General features: G+C 38.1%; 1 protein-coding gene across 15 annotated transcripts in view; it reads right to left on the bottom strand.

Annotated features, from left to right (window-relative positions):
• Positions 1-14,699, bottom strand: part of slc44a1b (solute carrier family 44 member 1b) — a 68,773-nt gene that overhangs the window by 33,303 nt on the left and 20,771 nt on the right. For 10 of the 15 annotated variants that reach the window (XM_087281093.1, XM_087281092.1, XM_087281089.1 and 7 more), the window contains exons 4-6: positions 9,832-9,968; positions 3,579-3,672; positions 3,307-3,476 (exon numbers count right to left, since the gene is read on the bottom strand). In XM_087281093.1, the coding sequence (XP_087137219.1) occupies positions 3,307-3,476; positions 3,579-3,672; positions 9,832-9,968 (401 nt within the window). The remainder of the gene's footprint in view (positions 1-3,306; positions 3,477-3,578; positions 3,673-9,831; positions 9,969-14,699) is intronic. The other 5 variants (XM_087281100.1, XM_087281098.1, XM_087281099.1 and 2 more) reach the window with 1 other exon arrangement.

Genomic DNA, 14,699 nt, shown 5'->3' on the forward strand with positions numbered 1-14,699 from the left:
TATTTTTATTTTAATATTAACAACTAAACAGACAGCAGAAATGTTGAGGCGTCGTGCTGCATGAGCGTCATCTTCGCTGTGTGGATATTTATAACAAAACGGAGCCGATAACAACTGCCTCCTTTCAATTTCAGTGAAAATACGAAACATACCCTCTCTTTTGCTGAATATCAGTTTTAATAATCGATAATGGCCATTATAAAAGTATAACATACAATAAGTTTATACATTATAGGAAATAAAGGCAAGCGATCAGTCAATATACAGAATGTAGGCTACGTGGTTACATTAATCATTAACTTATCTTTGCGCTTAGCCAAAACACGTTACCTGAGAACAAGTAATAGATTCCAATGACCAAAGTCAGGGAATATGTCGTTAGATAAAGACAACAAGATGAATGAAATATCACGTTTAATAAATATAGTGAGATTAGATCCAGCGGGAGATGCTTGATGAGAAGTCCGACTAGCAGAGCTCTCATCTGGGTAGATGGGCTCCAGCGATTGCCAAAGTGTGTGTGTGTGGTCACGTAATGTGCGTTTTCAGCGTTTTGGTGTGGACGGAGAGCTGTTCAGAAACGCTGGGTAAAACGCGAGTGTGGACGTGGATCGTTTTCATTCTAAAACGCCGTTTTAAAACTAAAACGCACTAGTGTAAACGGGGCCTTAGTTCCAACCCTAATTAAACACACCTGATCATACTAATTGAGTCCTTCAGGCTTGTTTGAAACCTACAGGTAAGTGTGTTGGAGCAGGGTTGGAACTAAACTGTGCAGGGCTTCGGCCCTCCAGGAATTGAGTTTGACACCCCTGCTCTAGACGATCTTAATCGAGCATTTTTACGATTCTGCCAATCATATTCTCAAGTTAAGGGGAGAAGCAAAGGTGGCTACACGAGTCTTTTCATTCTTTCACATACATTGCTCTGCGACAAGGACATTTTGCGGAATATACTTGTGTGGGAAAAGTAAACGTATCATGCAGTATTAAATTATCTATAAATGAAAGACAATGAGTGATTCTAGTGTTTTTTTTTTTATTATCTGGCTTTTACTTTTGACTGCATTCTTGTCCATTTCTGATTGTTTTAAATTGATGAATTATATCAGACCTGAAAATACTATTTAAGTGCAGGTCATTTTTAAAATAGCTTTTTGGCTTGCTGAATTTATTATTGTGGGGAAATATGTTATATCATGTAGACTCAAATCTATAAATATCCATAAGTTAAGACAATGGGCCCTATCATACACCCAGCGCAATAAGGCGCAAAACGTATTTGGCACAATTTGTTGCTGTTTTCAGACCAGCGCAACCCTTATTTTCATGTTTTGTGACACGTTGTTTAAATAGTAAATTCATTTGCACCACTTTTTAGACTCATATGTGTGCTGGTCTAAAATGAAGGTATGTTTAAGTGAATTGTTGGCGCGTGGCTATTTTGAGGAACTGAAATAGACAGCACCATTGATCAACTAAAAGCTGCTCTGAAGTCCAGCACAGAGCGCGTTAGTTATGCACCTATACGGTACAAAAGCTTACACACTGCTTAATACACAGAGGATGTACAGAAACGCACAAATATCTTTACATATAAAAACAATTAAAGAATTTAAATATTACAAAAATTATTATTTTCTACATAAATATAAAAACCACTACCTCTTTATTGTTTATTCATGACAATTTGCTTTTGTATAATGTTATTTTTATTAGCTGTATTATTTATTATATGCATATTTATATATGTTTTAATTAAACCAAGTTTAGATTTTTATAGATTATTGTTCATTTATTAAATTGCTGGAAATCAAAACTGAATTTAGAAACAGTTTTGAAACATATCTTCGCACTTAACAAAGGAAATTAAATATGTAGGCTAATGGATGTCTTCAGTGGAGTGTGTTTCCACCATTTCCTTTTCTAAAGTTGTAAAAAGTAAAAGTAAAGTTAAGAGAAAGTAAAGAGGCCGAATGGAGGAGGCTCGTTCTTTAAACTCAACTAAAAACTCAACTATTTAGTCTCCACTTTCCTTACTAATATGCAATTCCCTTTCTGACTCCTCCACTAACTACATAAAAAATTATAATAATAAAAAAATTACTAATGTTTTACTTCTTACACTTTCTTTACATACCTGAAACTTGCCTATAGCATTTATTCATTGTTGCTCTTATAGTTGTGTAAATTCCTTCCTTGTCCTCATTTGTAAGTCGCTTTGGATAAAAGCGTCTGCTAAATGACTAAACGTAAATGTAAACGTTATTGTTAGGGATTACAGATCGCAAATAGATAGCTAAATTTAGCGTTTTTTATTTTAGCGTTTTTTTTTTTTTAAAGCATTATGGTAAAGCATGAACACGGTTAGGAATATATTGAAACATGTTTGTTTGTTTGTAGTAAAAATTTGTAATAATGACGAAAAATACTCCTTACTTGGGTGCAGCTGTGGCTGGTGTATTATGGGAAATTTTATTACGCCTTGGTTTCGAGTGTAGTCCTGGAAAATCTTTGTTTGAAGGGGTGTATACCCCTTGCCCGTAGCCCTACGCCTTCAAGCTAAAGAGAACTGGGACACCACTACCCCTTCACGGGTACAGGCAAAACGAAGGAGTAGGGGTAAGGGGAAGGGCTAAGGGGTAGAATTAGGATTGGGCCTTAAAATAGTATTGGCTACCGCTTTTCAACAAATGCTAAACAAAGAATATCCTATATGCTCCTTAAATTTATGAAATGTAAATAATTAAATGTAAAAGTTAAATTTAGAGCTATAGTATAACTATAATGATAAGAGGTTTCCACCTAACAGCAGCAACCAAATGCCGTAATCTTAAAAAGTTGACAGAATCTGACGTCCTACGCTGTGGCTCAAAATACAATCATTACAAACAGTGAGCCTTATACTTATTTGTTATTGCTTAATAGTATAAAACCTCAAGAGATAGATCACTCAAACATGAAAATGCATTCACAGTGGTTAAAAGCTCTTAAATGTTTCTTCTGTTTACCACAAAAGAAGATACTTTAAAGAAAGCTGAAAACCTGTAACCACTGACTTCCACAGTATTTGCTTTTTCTACTATGGAGGTCAGTGGTTACAGGCTTCCAACTTTCTTCAAAGTATCTTATTTTGTTTCACAGAATAAAGAAACTCAAACAGATGTACGCAATAATTAAATGATTTTGTGTGAACTATCCCTTTAATTAGCCTTGATTTGATATGGATATCAGGGACTATTAGTATCCATTTCAACTCAATTCGCAGAGAAACACGCAATCAGAAAACTGCCTCGGCAGCCGTTACCTAACGCCAGCAGACACAAGCCAACAATGATCTCTTTGCTGGCTGCGACCCCGGCGATCAGCCTGTTTAGCATGCTGTTATCGCTGACAAACGTGACCACCGCTTCTGCGAACTTAGCATAGCAGGAGATGTCCACCGGCGTGCAGCGGTTAAACACTGGAAGAGCTTTGCTGCAGAGATAAAGAAGGACCAGAGGATAGAGGACAGATCAAGGGGGAAAAGAAGCTGATTTACAGGAAGAGATTGTTTGTTAAGTGGTCGTTTCACACTACCTCTCTGGTACTGGAAGTTTGGGACACTTATCGAAGCGCTCAGGAAGTGATGGGTACTTATGACCAGGTAACTCATACGAGCAAAGCTCAGACCCTAAAACATAGAAGGGGAAAGGGAAAGATTATGCATCATACACAACATCACCTCAGTTATATTCATGGTCATGCGAGCTGCACAATGTATAGCTTCAGCATCAATATTGCAATGTGCGTAACTGAAACTGTCACATAGCAGAATCTGCAATGTCAAATATATATATTATAGGGCTTATAATAGCAAGGCATAGCATGAAAGTTTTCAAGCTAAATAAGCAAAGACGTTATAAATTTGATGCTTTTACAGATTAATAGTATGTAGTTATTTATAAAATGAAGACTATAGTGTTACTATACCAATAATTATTGAATTTCTGTACCTCAATAATTTGCATTTTTGTTCAACTGTATTCATCTCAGCTTGTAATTTATTATATTGTATGCAGATACTCCCAGACAAAAAAATCTCAGTCAATCTAAAACAGTTCATTCTTTTCATACGGAGTCATAAGGCATCTTGTGAAATTATATTTATTGATCACAGACAAACAAAATATGTTCGTTTTTTTTTTTTCCAATTTTGTGCAGTCGTAATAAAGATATCCAAAATTAGTAGTTCCCAAAAGCTGAATGGTGGTATACCATTTTTAAACCTTTCATCACCCCTTTGCTGCAGTATGTGGGGTTGTAGATGTGTCATGCTGCTTGCATCAGTGTACCCCTAATCACAGCAATGGTGGTTCAGAGAGAAGAAGTAACATAGAAGGCAAACCCTTCTCCAGCCTGACAAACGAGAAGGCAAACCCTTCTCCAGCAGGACAAACGAGAAGCACCATCGCAGTGCAATACACGTTTACATTTTTTATTTGCCTCGGACAAACTTCGAATGAAACAGGGTTTAGAACTTTAAAAGACATGGTGAGACGAGGTGTCACTTCTCGTCCAGTGTGTGACTCCCTTTAAGTCTTATGTACAGGTGCGGATATATCTGTACCAGCTCTGCTACTTGACCCTCCAGTTTATTTATGTCGCTAAATTGGATGTTACCTTACAAAAAACACCTTACCTCAGTGTATATGGGATACAAAGAAAGTCAAAGAAGTTCCAGAACACGGCCACTGATTGCGTAATTGTCACAGACCAATGGTAATTTAAAAAGTGTTTAGGAGCCAAAACAAAGTGCGCCAAAAGTTTGCTTTGGTGAACTGTTTCGAACTCTCAAAACAAACTCAAAAAGAACTTTGTTTTTGCAAGATTTTGTTCGAAATTATTTTATTTCAGTGTGTTGTTCAATTTCAGTATAGTATTTTGTTCTAATAATGTCGAAGTCCGTTATAGTATTGTCAATAGTTTAGGTTCAGTATATGCAAGTATATCGGGGCCTTAACGGCAATACGTTGTACTGCCTGTGGTAAACAATTTTTTTTTTTTACAGTTTTTATTTAAAATAACTACAATAATAACTAATAAACACAAAAAGTGTTCTTGGAGCTTTGGATGATTCTAGTTGAACTACTGAAGTCAAGTTTGATTGTTTTTTGGTTCCTTTTCTGGATTTTGAATGTATCTGGACCATTGCTGTCTATACAGGATAAAGGAGCTCTAGGAATTGTTCTAAAATGTATTCATTTCTGTTCCGAAGATGAACGAAAGTCTCAGGGAACTGAAATGACATGAGATGTAATTAATAATACCAGAATAAAATTTTTTGGAAAAACTAAAGATTTAAAGTTAAGCCTTTATCAACTTGGCATTCAGTATAAACGAGACTTCCAGTAACATAATCAGCGGTCCTCATAAGCGATTGCACAGAAAACACACTGAAACCCCAGAGAAACAATAATGTCATTCATTCTGACCCTTGGTGTCAGATGGAACGTGTCAAACCTTATAGACAGCAAGGCTAGCCTGTAAACAACAGAGACCTTACAGCAAGATGGGTCAGTGGAATCTTTGTTTAGTTAGCTCAACCCTGACAGGAACATATGCGTGTCGTGAGTTGAGAACTCCACGGACAGCCACACACCCGGGGTGGTGATCATATAAATGAGCAATTCCTTTGTATCTTCTCCAGCCATTACAGGGCTCGAAATTAACTTTTTTACTTGGTAGCACCGGTTGTTACATTGATATTTGTGTGCAATAATTTCAAATTGAAAATATTAATGATGATGAAAATGACAATAATAGTAGCAATGAATTACATTTGTCATCATCATACTGCCTTGAATGTGCTTGAATGCAAGTTATCTGCTAAAAAGTCTGTTACTTTATGAAAAATAAATGTAGGCCTATAGTTTGCATCAAACAAAAATGAAGCATTGCAGTAAAAATATTTATTTTGTACTGCTGTTTATATATGCATGTCAGTTTAATAAATACAATTTCTGCTACAAAACAAACAAAAGATTATAATAAAATATTAAATTCAAGGCTGAAAGCTGCAAAACAGTCATCAGTAACTAAATAAAAAATACATACACCTCAAGAAAGAATAGGCAAAAGAAATTAAGTAAAGTCTCACTTCTATCACTCTTTAAAAGTTTTGGTTTTAGTTTGTGTCAATTTAAATGTTCAGTCTGAGCTGATTTTCATTTTTCTGTGTTAGTGGAAAGCAGGCGAGTCAGCCGACCCAATTTATGAGCAGGTTGAACAGAATTCTTCCGATGACCACCGGCGCAATACCGCTGTTTGTTATGAGCCGAAGTTTCAGTGTAAACTTAGTAAAGGCGAGCTTCTTTGGCGATGATATGTACAGTTTAGCGGACATTTGCGCTGAACATGCAGTGAATATAACGCATTGAGATTCGGGCGCTTTCTCCGAAAAGCACGTACTCGATTGATCTCAGCTGGCGGATCAATATTCACCACATGTCATGATCGCTCTTATCTGCGCCACAACTTTAGGTGGGGTTTGCATACCTGTGTGCTTTAAGTTTTCACTCTTCAGCCGTTTGCATTTCCCGTGGTCATAAAAGCTCCTTCCCTGTCATCTGACAGCGGAATACCTTGAGTGATTGACGGCTTATATAAACCAATATAGCGGCAGGGAAGAGTGATTCAGCACGTTTTTAAAAAAAATCAAAACAGGTCGCACTACAACCATTATCTACAGTCGCACTAATGCTCCCATATATATTATGAGGTCGCATAGATTAATTTTCGGGCGCATATGCGACCAAAATGGTCGCAATTTCGAGCCCTGCATTTTATGTGTGGCTATAAGGCTCATAATCTTATCAGATTTTCTTGTTGCCATTAATTACTGAGGCTTTTATTACGATATAAGGCATTTTCATGATATTGCTCGAAAAAAAAAAGATTACTTTAACGGGTGTAACAACCTGAAAACTACATGGTGTATTGCGTAATTGTATCCAAATGTTCAGGGCAAACACTTTTTAAATAAATTAAATACAGTACAATAGATAACACTTTACAATAATGGTAAAAAATAATGGTAATGGTAATCTTATTAGTAATGTCAGTTAGTGCAATAAAAAAATCAACAATTAGAAATTGCATAATTTATACAAGTTAACAAAAATACAACAACATTTTATTAGCTATTAGCTCATTAATGCGTTATTTGTTTCTTAGTTAACAGCTAATACCAGTTAATATTATCAAATGCTTTAATTACATTGACTGTAGTTAAATTAACATTTAAAAACGAATGGAGCCTTTGGGGCCGATCACACAAAATATACCAATATCAACAGCAACACTCGCACACAATACGCAGCTGATTCAATCAGTGCCTAGCGACATAAAAAAAAGCACAGCACTTCTTTTTTTTTGTCTACTAAAAACCCATTGTTTTTCTCACGTGTTCAGAATGAAAAAGTGTGTTCGGTGTGATCGGCCACTAAATGTACAGAACAAGCAAAAGGCCAATTAAAAGTCATAGAAATTTTAATGTCGTGGGCCAGATTAACATGAAAATGTTGATGTTTAAAAATAAATCACCCACTCAATTCTTCAAGCATTTGCTGCAGTGATAAATTACCACTGATACAACAATCTAAATTTATATATAAAAGACACTCTGAAAGTTTGCATAATAAATAATTAATCACATTATTTTTGAAGTGTCTATTTTCTCAGCATAAATGTAAAGCTACAGCTGAATGAATCAATATAGAACAGGTAAGCGACTTTCTAAGTCGATCTCTCTCTTTTATTTTGTACTTGCTGTATTTTTACCATAGTAATCTAGTAGTGTTTGCTTTGACTCACTTCATTCGCACATTAAATTCGCTTCATAATAGACACAGATTTGCATTTAGTGCAGGGCTTTTGTTTACCTGGTGAGTCTAGCTTCGTTGCTAAACGGCTAACATGGATTTTATTAAGATAGTAGCTGTGCTTTATGTGCTTTAGGAAGGCTGAAAAACAGCGCAGATTCATTCGGCGTCATGTCTAAGTGCACTAGATCCTTTCAGAGATGCACCCAGCTCTGTGAGTTCATTAACTCCTCTAGAAACTAAACCTGGATGATGGAAGCTTTCAGTGGTGTTTTCGACTAAGTCGAGCACAGTTTCATGAGTTGTTGTCTGGTGTCAGTAAGAGAATTTCCCCTGGAGACACCAGCAACTTCGTCATAAACATACCCATACAAGAGTTAATGCGGTTAGTGCTGCGCGAATGTCTGCTGAAGTTGAAATTTTCCCAAATCAAGCAATTCACTTGTTAAGTGCGTCAAACAGACAAAACCATCAACTCGTTTGACGCAACCATGACACGATTCACACGAATGAAGTGTCACGAGTTGAATCACATCGCATGATGTCTGCGCTCGTCTTTGCATTGACTTAACATGTAAATCTCTCGCACTTGACACTTCATCCGCGTCTGATGTGAACGCACCATAAGAGCCAACGTACGCCTCCCAGCAGTATTGATATACAGCCATGTCGCACTGCTATAAGTGTGCCTTTGCCAGTGGCGTAGCGGACAGGCCCGCAGGGCACGCACCGCGGGGGGGCCCCGCGTGTTTAGGGGGCCCCACGTCATCGCGATTTTTAATAATTGAAAATCCAGGAATCGCAATAATCAAACTCTTGGGAACAACTGTGGCCGGAACCAAAGTTTACAGGTCTGTGTTCTCTGAATTCCGCTCTAGCGGTGGACTACTTCATTCTGATTGCTTTCCGCCGAACTGCGTCATAGCCAATGAAGACGCGCCGCTGTTTCTCGCCGCCGGTTCTCGTTAAAAAATGAATGACTTCTGGCTACTTTGACACTCTCGCCACTTTCGGTTTGTGATCACTCCTCAGTTTGTGAAGGATTCCCCGCGTTGTCATGCCACCCCGCCTCCTTTCCCCGCTCCTCAATTTGTGACATAGATATATACACTAGATATAGCATAGGGACCCTGAGCATGCGTCTATAGCGCCGCCACATTGGTACAGTGCTCCCAGGACAAATGTCATACAACCGCACTAGTCAGGACAGTGTTATGACGTGAAGATGCTCGACTTAAGCGCTGTCTACGAGTGTAGTAACAAGAAAACAAAGCACAAAGGCAGAACATTTCATAGGATTAAGTTTTTTACGTTTTTGTATGTTTTGAAATTTGTGCTAAACAGGTCACGTTATTGATAATAGCTATAGTCACTTACTGCATTCACCATAAGGCAAAGTAACACCAACTCGCACTAAACACTCGGTTTATGCTAGGTTTGTTGAATAAATCAGCAAACAATGCAAAAGAAATATGACAAAGAGATGCTGCACTGCCAGAAACTTGTATGATTGTCGGCTAGCGAACGAGTCGTTCATAACGGAGATTCATTCACAAACGAATCGCTCCCTCCGTCAGTATGAGAAGTGAAAGCAGGAGAGGAGCTGTATTTCAGCACATGATTAGATCAAATTTAACAGGGAGAGTGAATCGTATATTTCCATACACACAAACACAAGCTTTTTGTCAGGAATGCCCGTGCGATAAGTGATCCATCAATGTAGAAAAGTGGTCAAATAAACATTTTCATAATTAAAAAAAAATGCATACTAACATCCAGGAAAACTCCCGATCATATATATATGTGTATATCTATGTGTATATGTGTATATACACCTATATGTGTATATACATCAACCCCCCCCCCCCCCCCCCCCCCCCCACCCCCCACCCACCCCCTTATGGAATAAGTGAATATGGGCATATGTCTAGGGGCGAAGACATGTCATATGGGCGAACAGGGTGCCTTACCATTCATCATGGCAAACCTCTTGAGGTCGTAGTACGTCAACAGTTCCTCTGTGGGACATTGAGACACACACAGCGCCATGGATTTAATCTTCCTCTGAATGATGTCTATGTTGCACGGGTCCAGGAAAAAGACAAATCTGTGAATAAAGCGAAAAACAAAGCTTCATTTTTCAAGAAATCGACAATGAAATCTGATGACAAGCAAAATACCAAAGCAGGATGTTTACTTCATAAGAAACAGAGGGTGATCTGAGAACACCGTGGGACTAGAAGACAGCATTGTGCGATACAAATCGACTCTAAACAGCAGATGTTTTCAGTCACGGGACTGTTTAGCCCAGGTTTTTTGGCGGAGAGTCTGTTTATGAGCCAAGCCTCCTCTGCGGCCGTGGCTTTGCTTCAGCTTTTCATGCGGTGTGAAGTGGGCACGGCGCCCACGCAGGAACGAGGGACCCATTGTCTTGTGAGCTCAGCACAAAAAACACTGTTCGTAGCAGGGGACGCACGCGGTCCAGGAGAAGAGTCCTTCAGCATTAGCACAGAGTCTGTCAAAACAGCCTGGCTACAGAAGCTTCACTGTACAGTTGAAGTCAGAATTATTAGCCCTCCTAAATTATTCGCCCCCCGGTATATTTTTTTTCCAATTTCAATTTAACAGAAAGAAGATTGTCAACACATTTCTAAACATAATAGTTTTAATAACTTATTTCTAATAACAGTTATGATGACAGAAAATAATATTTGACTAGATATTTAAGACACTAGTATTCAGCTTAGTGACATTTAAAGGCTTAATTTGGTTAATTAGTTAATCAATGTAAAACAATAGTTAAATCTGTAGAAATTTTTTTTAAATAAATATATTGTAATATAAATGTATTGAGGGCTAATAATATTGACTTTAAAATGTTTTTAAAAAATGTAAAACTGCTTTCATTCTAGCCGAAATAAAACAAGACTTTCTTTTCAGCACTCGAAAAGATTAATATTTTAAAAATATGATTACAGACTTAAATTTGATTCCTCGCAGAAATAGGGCTGTGCAATTAATCGAAAATTTAATTTCGATTTGGACTTCAAACAATTATGAGAGAACATTAATCGAGATGAAACGATTATTTCATCATTTACGCCCCCAAATCATGATTCTCATTTTAGTCAGAATCAGGCAGCCAAGTGCACAGTTGGCATAACTTTGTTTAATTACAGCAGTTTTTTTTGCAGAAACACGGTGCCTTTACGATTAATTAACTGTGACGAATTGAAGCGTGGTTATTAGTAAAATTGGTTAACTGTTGCATCCCTAATCAACACAAAACAATTAACCAGTTAAACTCTGCTGTTATTTTTGGATTTCCGCCTGGATTTTGCCTACCCAAATTTAAAAGCTTCCCAAATCCACATGCAGAGGTGTAAATGCAAAAATTTGGTATCATTTTAAAGAAAACCCTTTGAATTTTCATAAAACACTATTGAAAGTGTATAAAATATCAGTATATGTTGTCTGTGTTATAATAAACACCTAAAAAAAAGGCGCTTTTTGTATTTTTATTTTATGAACTAAATTTTAAACGTGTACCTGTGTGGTCTAGGTTGCTGTAATTAATTTTGGTGGTTCCTGCACATGTCTGTAATCATAGGAAAAAAGAAAAATGTCTCTGCCATAATCTATGCAAAAGTTATTGCATTCCAACTGATGAGAGGTGCTATACAAGCCACAGGGACGATCACTGTTTACATATTTCACTATTCTTTTGTTTGATAAAACATAATTCACTGTGTTTGGACCACATCAGACATAGAAAAGGATTACTTATGCACATCACCTCAAAAACAGAGAGAAGTGGCCCTGAAGCGCACAGCATAAGGTAAGAGATGACAGCTGTCTGTGCTATCTGGGGCTGCTTAGTGATCATGAATGTATTGTTTTCACTTCTGCTTCATGGAAACACCGCGATTCATTCGGCAGCTGTTTGATTTGTGAATATAATTCAGTAAAAAGAATGCTAAAACAGTATGAGCACCGGCAAGAGCTTTCATTTGAGCTATAACTTGTACATGTGTCATATCAAAAATATGAAAATGAACCAATGTAAAAATATCAAGCTCGGGTATCCAAAATACTGTGTGTTGAAGTGTAAATACCTTTTGTACAGTAGAATAAAAACCAAAGTGATGCATATGTGCATAAAATATAGATTCTACACTTTCAAACGAAACCACTTACAGGGTCTGGTGCAATGCTAGCCCTTTAAATCTTAAAGCTAAAGTCGATGACGAGTAAGTTAACTTAATCGATTTGTGTTGGGAAAACATGAAGGGATTGTGTGGAACACAGCATTTCTGACAGTGTAGTAAAAATAGCGAAAAGTACCAGCAGCAGCTCACAGAGTGCAACCATTTGACATCAAGCACACTGCGACCTTAAAATAACACCAGCCAACTCATTAACTGATGTGAATTTTTTAAACAACGCAAATCTTTCATGAGTTTTCCACTACATATTTCAGTAAGAGACATCATTTGTGTTTATATTAGGCCATAAAATTGAATTCTGTTAGAATCACAGTACATGGAAAAAACAAAAATGCTAGACCTAAAAAACACATCAAATTTTTATAGCGACAACAAGGGAATTAAAACACACAGAACCTAATCTAACTCAAAGCATGCTGCGCAAAAACTGCTGACAACCTCTAAAGTGAGCAATAAACCAAACAAACGCACATGAGAGGTGAAGATGAACTATAACACCTCATTAAACTGAGATGGATCAATCGTGGGCAGTGGGAGCGAGCTGCTGGATCACTGTATTAGCAGTTGAGAAAGTAAAACTAAGCTAAGAGCATTAACCAGCTGAACTTTGCTCGGCTAACAACATTAGCTTGCTAACTCATTCTGCCCCTTGACATACACACACATATAGAGAGTTGCACACATGCATACTTAAACCATCAGCATGTACTTTATCTAGTAAAGCACTTTGGCTTCTAATAGGGTGTTTGACTACAGGACTTTCACAGCATAACAAATATAATAAATAAAAATAAAACACCTTTTGGAATACGTTTTATTCTTAAATATCATTACGGTATTTATACTTCAGAATTTCACGTCCATTTTTTAATTTCTAAATAAAAGTGGTTTCACACCTATAGTTTGAAAAGAGTCAGAAAAGTCCAGGTTTGTTTAGGTGGGAGTGTCGAGTGGCGAAAGAGGGACGGGTTAGCATGAAAAGGGGAGTTTACATTATTATTTTAATTAAACCTTCACACTCTGCTCTTACTGGTGGATTGTTCCAGTGTTTCAGTTTCATTGTCCAACTCCTGTATGCATGCATGAGAATGTATATCTGGATGAATATCATCACATTCAACAGCCTTGGTATCACCTTTTGCTTCACATCTAATTGAGCTTACAGACCTGTCGACAACAACTCCAGAATGAGAGAACCAAACAATCCTAGTTCATGTCAAATCAGCAATAATCCAGCTCATCGAGTAAACCACACGCAACGAGCAAACCCCAGAACCAGTATAAACACTACACTCATCCCTGATCCTGAAAGCCCAGAGGCAAATGACCCACATGCCTGTGTTAATCTAAAGTCTAACATCAACAAATCAAGCTAAGGTCAGACGTCAAACCTTCCTAATGAAGCGCATAATTACTACTGCCTTGGTAAGTGCCAAGTAGAAAGGTAAACGCTCACAGATCACAACCTTCCAAGCCAAAATGAATTAAAGTAAATTGTGTTGGCAGCCAGTCTATAGACAATGCAGATGAGCACTGGAAACGCACACTAGTGGTAATGGTTTTGCAAAATTCTGACCATTACTCATGTCCAACTGTCTGACTTGATAAACTTTAAACGCTTTTGCCTTGAAATGAAACGTGTCCCTCTGCATTGAACTTTGAGAGCATTACATTCAGAGGTTTATGTTCACACCAAGTGTGCCGCAAGCCTACGTTTGAGTGAAGGTCTCGGCCGTTAGATCGCCCCCTGGGGGCTGGCTGCAGTACAAGTCATAAAGCCCGCCTCCTCCGTGTTAATGAAGGAGACTTGAGCCCAAATAAAAAAAAATATTACACTTGCAATAAAATGTCCCGAAAGATGGTTCTGGTGGATTAAGGCACTGGTTATTGTGCTGAAATAGGTGCAGATCTTCATTTTTGTAAACAGTTTGTTTTTAGCAGTAATTTAATGCTGGGCGTGTCATCGTGATTGACAGCGGTGATTGACAGTTTCTCAAAGCAGCGCGTCTGAGCTTCGGCAGGAGACTGAAGTGTTATTATTCGATTTCTGTGTTATTTTACCATGACAAAATGAGTTCAGCAGTAAACTACAGTTTCTGACATACATGATCCTGGTGGAACACTGTTTATTCGCTAAGTTCAGGGCTTTTTTCGGGCTTTATTAGTTTGCTGATACACGCCTAGCCACCCAGATAGCAAAACACAGTTCCGGCTAGATTCTCGCCTGCCGGAGACTTATCTCTTAGAGCTCAGACTGACTAATGTTACCTCTGCTGGACCTACTCCGGATGCCTGGACTCACTGCCCGATTCCAGCCCGAGTCAATCGAGCCAGATGCGGCGGCCGAGCGAGCAGGCGCTGCCGCATGCAAGCCGGAATCAGCCAGCGACGCCGCGAGTAAGTTATGTGTTGCGGCCTGGAGCTGGCGCGATTGAATATACAAAACCCTCATATTTGTTAACGTTATTACATCCATTTGTGTTGATATGACAGCAAACGCATGCTGTGAAGTTCGGGGGGCGTGGTTGATTTTACATAAAGCGTTTGGTTGGAAGCTCGACTCCGCTCATTTTCGCGGCTCCTCCTCTGGCTCCATCAGACGATCCTTCTGC

This window comes from Danio rerio, chromosome 14 (genome assembly GCF_052040795.2).
Source record: "Danio rerio strain M-AB ecotype USA chromosome 14, GRCz13ab, whole genome shotgun sequence".
NCBI lineage: Eukaryota > Metazoa > Chordata > Actinopteri > Cypriniformes > Danionidae > Danio > Danio rerio.